The 6,499-nt window shown below is 33.0% G+C and overlaps 1 protein-coding gene across 1 annotated transcript; it reads left to right on the forward strand.

The window, feature by feature from the left end:
* Positions 1-2,047: 2,047 nt before the first annotated feature.
* Positions 2,048-3,560, forward strand: LOC127085346 (probable sarcosine oxidase). The gene has a single exon (XM_051025867.1). It carries the CDS (start codon positions 2,148-2,150, stop codon positions 3,321-3,323), a length of 1,176 nt encoding a protein of 391 aa, XP_050881824.1. The 5' UTR covers positions 2,048-2,147; the 3' UTR covers positions 3,324-3,560.
* The last annotated feature ends 2,939 nt before the right edge of the window (positions 3,561-6,499 follow it).

The raw sequence follows: 6,499 nt of genomic DNA on the forward strand, positions 1-6,499 counted from the left end.
AAGGGATGATGTACAGGTTACATAAAACATTGTATGGACTAAAAGAAGCTCATAGAGCTTGAAATTTGAAAATTGATTCATTTTTCAAGCTCCAAGGATCCAGAAAGTGTGAGGTGGAGTATGACGTTTACGTTCAACATACTTGTGATGGCAATATGATTCTAGTGTGTCTCTATGTTGATGACATATTGCTGATAGGAAGCTGTTCACATGAGATAATGAAGTTCAAGAAGGTGTCGTTGGATGAGTTTGAGATGACTGATATGGAAAATATGGTATATTTTCTAGGGATGGAGATTATGTACTCCGAGAAGGGTACCATTTTGCATCAGCTGAAGTATGAACTTGAACTTTTGAAGAAATTCAAGCTGACAAATTGCAACACTGCAATCACATTTGTTGAGACGAATCATAAGCTGGATTTTGATGTTGACGGTGATGATGTAGATACTACAACTTTTAAACAGTTGGTTGACTTACTGAGATATCTTTGTTATGCAGTTAGAATTGTAAGTAGGTTTATGAACAAACCAAATTGGTCACATTACCAAGCTGTTGTCAGAATTATAAGGTATATTAACGGGACTCTGAAGTATGGAGTGTTATTCCATTCTGGTGTTAAGTCTGAATCAAAATTTTTGTGCTAATCAAATTTTAATTGGTGTTGAGACAGAGTTGACAAAAGAAATACTTCTGGATATTTCTTCAACTATCTAGGAGGTTCTGTTTCTTGGTATTCCAAGAAGCAACCTGTTGTTGCTTTGTCAACTCGTGAAGCTGAGTACATTGAAGGTGATTTAACTGCTTGTAAAGCTGTATGGATTGTGAACTTGCTGTAGGATCTGAAGATTAAGGTGAGTAAGCATGTGAAGTTGATGATTGCCAACAAATTAGCTATAAGCCTTGCCAATAATTCAGTATTGCATGGAAGAAGCAAACACATTGACACGAAGTTTCATTTTCTGAGGAACCAGGTTCAAAATGGAGTGCTAGAAGTTGTACAATATAGTACTCATAAGCAATTTGCAAATGTGTTGACTAAAGCTGTGAAGACTAAACACTTTATTCCCATGAGGGATGGAATTGGTGTTGTAAAGCTTAATTAGCTGAATATGAATTAAGGAATGATGTTAGAAGTAATCCATATTCAGTAGTAGTATTAGTTTTGTTAAGCTTAACCTAACTAATGTAGGTTAGCATTTTCGCATACGTGACATTATTGTTTGTGTACATAAACCAAACGTGTAATAGAAATTTATAATGCAATCATTTAAATTTTTTCTCAAAATTAGTTAGATCTATTTTCTCTCTCTTCTCTCTCTCCATCTTCATCATCTTCATCTTCACCTTTATGCACCAACATATTATTTATGTGTTGTTTTATAAATACAGTCAATCTAAAAGAAACAACGGGAAAAATTATAACTAAAAATAAAAACTAATTTCAAATAATTAATACATAAATATAAATAAAACTAACAATAGATGAAACTAATATATATATATATATATATATATATATATATATATATATATATATATATATATATCATTATTTAGATTTTATTAATGTCAAATTGCACGGAATATTTATTCATATTTATCTCTCTTTTTAACCTTGCTAATATGGACGTGTTGAAATTCTTTATTCATATTTTTTTTTTAAAATATTATAGATGTGAAGGTGTAAGTAATTTTATATAGTAATTTTTTATCATAATCGCAATCGTTATTATGGTATATTTTGTGTGCAATTTTTAAAAAAATCAATGTTGAATAAATTTTATTAATTATTTATAATATTTCTATTTTAATGTTATTAACGTCTACGTGTCTAATTTCATTATCTATTCAACCGCAATCGTACCTACGATGCGTTGTGTCCGAATCAGAATCAAAGTCCGTGATGTTTATAATTGTCATATTTTCTCTAACAGGATCACAATAACACGCATGCATGGCTTCCATTAGGTAACAAATTAAGGACTAAAAATAACAAATGTGTGCTGTGTATAAAAAACAAAAATGCGCGCCAAAAAAAAGATTCCACACTGTCTATATATTGAGATAGAACTGTCATTATAAATGCCAAACACAAACACATAAGCACAGAGTCAGCATCACTCCCTCAACCCAACCCTTCTTCAATGGGAGATCCTCAATTCGACCTGATCATCATCGGCGCCGGCGTGATGGGTAGCTCCACCGCCTACCAAGCAGCCAAACGTGGCCTCAAAACACTTTTGCTCGAACAGTTCGATTTCCTTCACCAGCGTGGCTCCTCTCACGGTGAATCCCGCACGATTCGATCCACCTATCCCCAAAGCCATTACTATCCTCTGGTGGTCGAATCATACAAACTATGGGAAGAGATCCAGGCTGAAGTTGGCTACAATGTTTACTTCAAAGCTCAACACCTTGACATTGGCCATCTCGACGATCCATCCTTCCGCGCTGTCATCGAAAACTGCCGGAAACATGGTGTCAACCACCAGCTCTTGAACGCCGAGCAAGTCACTGCGAAGTACTCCGGGAAATTCAACTTACAGGAAGGTTGGTTGGGTCTGTCCACAGAACATGGCGGAATGTTAAAGGCCACAAAAGCTACTGCCATGTTTCAGACACTGGCACACAAACATGGAGCTGTTCTCAAAGACAACTCAAAGGTTGTAGATATAAAAAACAACGGCGGAGAGGTCGTGGTTTTCACCGAGAATGGTGAAAAAGTCCGCGGTAAGAAAGTTGTGGTAACGGTGGGATCATGGGCGAATAAGCTGATTAAGAAAATCAGAGGTATTGATCTTCCGATACAGGCTATTGAGACTCATCTTTGTTACTGGAGAATAAAAGAAGGACATGAAGATAAATTCGCAATTGGTGGCGATTTTCCGACTTTTGCTAGCTATGGGAAGATTTACTACTATGGAACACCAACTTTGGAGTTTCCGGGTTTGCTTAAACTTGGTGTCCACGGCGGTCTAAAGTGCGACCCTGATCGGAGGCCATGGGGACAAGGCGAGATGATGAATGATTTGAAGAAGTGGATTGATAGGACATTCTCTGGGGTGATCGATACGACAAAGCCTGTTGTGAAACAGGCCTGTCTGTATTCAATGACCCCAGATGAAAATTTTGTGATTGATTTTTTGGATGGTGAGTTTAAGAATAACGTTGTTTTGGGTGTTGGGTTTTCCGGTCATGGATTTAAGATGGCTCCGCTTGTTGGTAAGATATTAACTGAGCTGGCAACCGATGGGAAAACTGATAAGGCTGACTTGAATCATTACAGAATTGGAAGATTCCAAAGGATATCTAAGATTTAGGTGTCTTCTTTGTTGTTGTGTCATGATCTGTGCTGGAATCGTATGATGAAGGCGAAATTTGCGACTACGGTAAAGTAATTTGATCTAAGGGACGAGAGTGTTTAAACTTGAATCCAATGGATGAATTCGGTTGCATAATTGTTCATTTCTCTCTTTGTTATCTAGTGTTTGTAACACGGTAATGTTATTCAAATGCAACTTTTGCTATATTCCAATCAACTTTTTTGTTTGTTGTTATTTTCTTTGGACAGTAAAATCAGAATTGTGGGGTACTTTTTTTTTTTTCTTTCTATAATGAGAATTCCACTTAGCAGTAATATATGCATGTTTGATTCTGAAATCTTAAAAAGGAATTTTCAAGTAATTGATTAGGTAGAGTTTATTTTATTTAAATTCAAAGAAATTTAAAAGTATTTTATGCTAAGATTCCTTCCTTCCTATTTTTATTGGGTGTTGATTTGTTAGTTTTATTTTGCCTTTAATTAATTTTAATATTTTACCGTAATAGATAATTGAGCATTATGCAAAAGCATAAAGAAAAAGTGTAGTGTAGGTATTATGGCCAAATATGTCAGCATTGCATTTCTAGCATCAGGCCAGCCTGTCTCATGTCTCATCATAGTAATATACTTTCATGGAAGAATGTCTATTCATTAATGAGATGCCTTTTAGAAATGCAATCCGAATGTGATTAGAAAATAATACTAGAATTAGTACTAATACTATTTAGAGAAATTGTCTTTTCTTGTATAATCCTTTTAGAGTAAATAAAAATCATTTAAAGTCAAAATAAGGGATGCTTATTTTGGTTGTTTTTAAAATAATTTTTATACGATTAGACATTTTTGGTCTTAAAAATATTTAAAAATTACTTTAAATAAAGTTTCAAACAAAAACTTAGTTAAATAAATGGGTGAGGTAGTTTAATTGACACAAATTTGTTGAGTTAAATTAAATATAAATTAATGATCTAGGTTTAATCTCCGACGACAATATTTTTATATGTATTAATATAAGTTGATTGTTAATATTTATAAGTTAAATTTTTTTAAAAAATTGATTAAATAATTATCTATTAAATATTTTATTATTTTGCTATAAATTTTTTTTAGATATCAAAATATTAAAAATCATTTAAGTTCTTAAAATGATTTGAACAACTTTTCATAAAAATTATTTTTGAATTTTTTTTTGAATTATTTTATTTATTTTAAATATATTTTAATCTTCAATAATGTATATTTAATTTATTGTAGGTCATCAACTTTGTTTAATTCATCTTTTCGTTTTCTCAATTTCTCAATGAAAAAGTATACAGGACATACAAATCTCTTTATATGGGTAGATATTCAAGTACACTCCAACTCCTTTAATAAACTTTTTAATTGACTTTTACAACTAACTCTAACTACTTTTATTTACATCAGAGTTGGCCAAAATCGACATGCTTTAAGTTCATCTAATACTCTTCCATAAAATCAACGTGGATAAAAAGAACCACTTTGAGCTTGTTTCTCAAGTCTTGAAAAGCTAAAGTTAAAAAGGATTTTATCATAATATCTGCTAACCGTGCTAAGGCAGGTACATGTTGAACTTTTAGTCTGTTTTCCACGACTTTTTCTATGACAAAATGAATATCTAATTTAATATGTTTTGTTCTAGCATGCATATTGGAATTATGAGATAGTAACATAACACTTAAGTTATCGTAGAGCATATTTGGGAGAGATATTTAACTTTCAATTCAGTTAGTAAAGACTAAAACCAGAGCAACTCAAATGTAATGTGTGCCAAAGCTCTATATTCAACTTCAACACTTGACCTAGCAACCAAGGACTGCTTTTTGGAGCTCTAAGAAATCAAATTTACAACAACCTTCCAATGAGTTTTCTATAGGATGTTATATCTACAAGATGTATGTTTTCATCCTGATGCAATTTTGTTGAAGTATTTAAAGGTGTAGTGGTTGGCTTAGAGGCTAGAAATCTCGTGTTATGTAATAGATGTAGACAATATTTTCTCTATGATATGACAATGCCTTCTCTAGATTATGCCACCTCAAGACTAAGGAAATACTTTAAGGTTCCTAGGTCCTTGATTTTAAAATTGTTGTATAGAGTATTTTTGGTTCTATCAAATTATGACAGAGATGTACCAACTAGGATCACATCATTTACATACACTAGCAAGATCATGATATGATCATTAGTAGAAAGAGTAAACATAGAGAAATCTAAATTTAACTGATAGAATCCAAGAGTCAGCAACAAGGAAGTGAGTTTTTCATACCATTTTCTGCTGGCTTGTTTCAAACCATAAAGGCTTTTCACAAGTTTGCATACTTGATTGGGCTTGTTACAATGAGTTCCTTGAGATATGCTCATGTACACATCTTCTTCTAGATCTCCATGAAGAAAAATATTATTAACATCTAGTTGATGCAAATTCCAATTCTTAATAGAAGCAACAACCAAAAGAACTCTCATTGTGGAAAGTTTTGCAACATGTGAAAATGTGTAAAAAAAATCCAACCCTTCACCTGGTTGTAACCCTTGATAACCAACCTAGCTTTATATATCTCTATAGATCCATCAACTTTGTGTTTTATTTTGAAAACTCATCTACTACCAATAGGTTTCACAATTGATTCCAAATCAACCAAATTCCAAGTGTCATTGATAACAAGTGCCTCCAATTCATAATTCATAGCTTTCACCCCATTATCATCCTTACAAGATTCCTCATAGGATCTTGGTTTTAAATAATTGATTATATGAGAGCTAAAAATTCTATGGGATGGCGACATAAAGTTAAGATAGTGAATAAATGAGATGGGATAGACAATACCTGAAGAAGATTGAGGATCCAATTTGTTGGAAGAATTACACACATACTCTATATGGTGAAGATTTGGATGTCTGATTCTGACAGGTCTTGGCAGTATAACTTGGTTAGTGGTGTGGGGAGTAATGTTGTCATGTTGTGAAGGAATTATGTTAGGATCTAAAGGTGATGGTTCAGTGTCAGGTAGGTGGCCATGTTCATATATGACAGGAAGGTGGATTCAGGTTGAACAATGTTAGGACTGGATTAGGTTTTTGATTTAGGGGAAGTGTGATAATGCCAATTAGGTTTGTTGAGAAATATGTGTTCATAATGAATGACATTTTGTGACA

Source organism: Lathyrus oleraceus, chromosome 5 (assembly GCF_024323335.1).
Source record: "Lathyrus oleraceus cultivar Zhongwan6 chromosome 5, CAAS_Psat_ZW6_1.0, whole genome shotgun sequence".
Lineage (NCBI taxonomy): Eukaryota > Viridiplantae > Streptophyta > Magnoliopsida > Fabales > Fabaceae > Lathyrus > Lathyrus oleraceus.

Coding starts and splice junctions, on each gene's coding strand:
- LOC127085346 (XM_051025867.1), top strand. CDS start 2,148: ATGGGAGATCCTCAATTCGACCTGATCATCATCGGCGCCGGCGTGATG.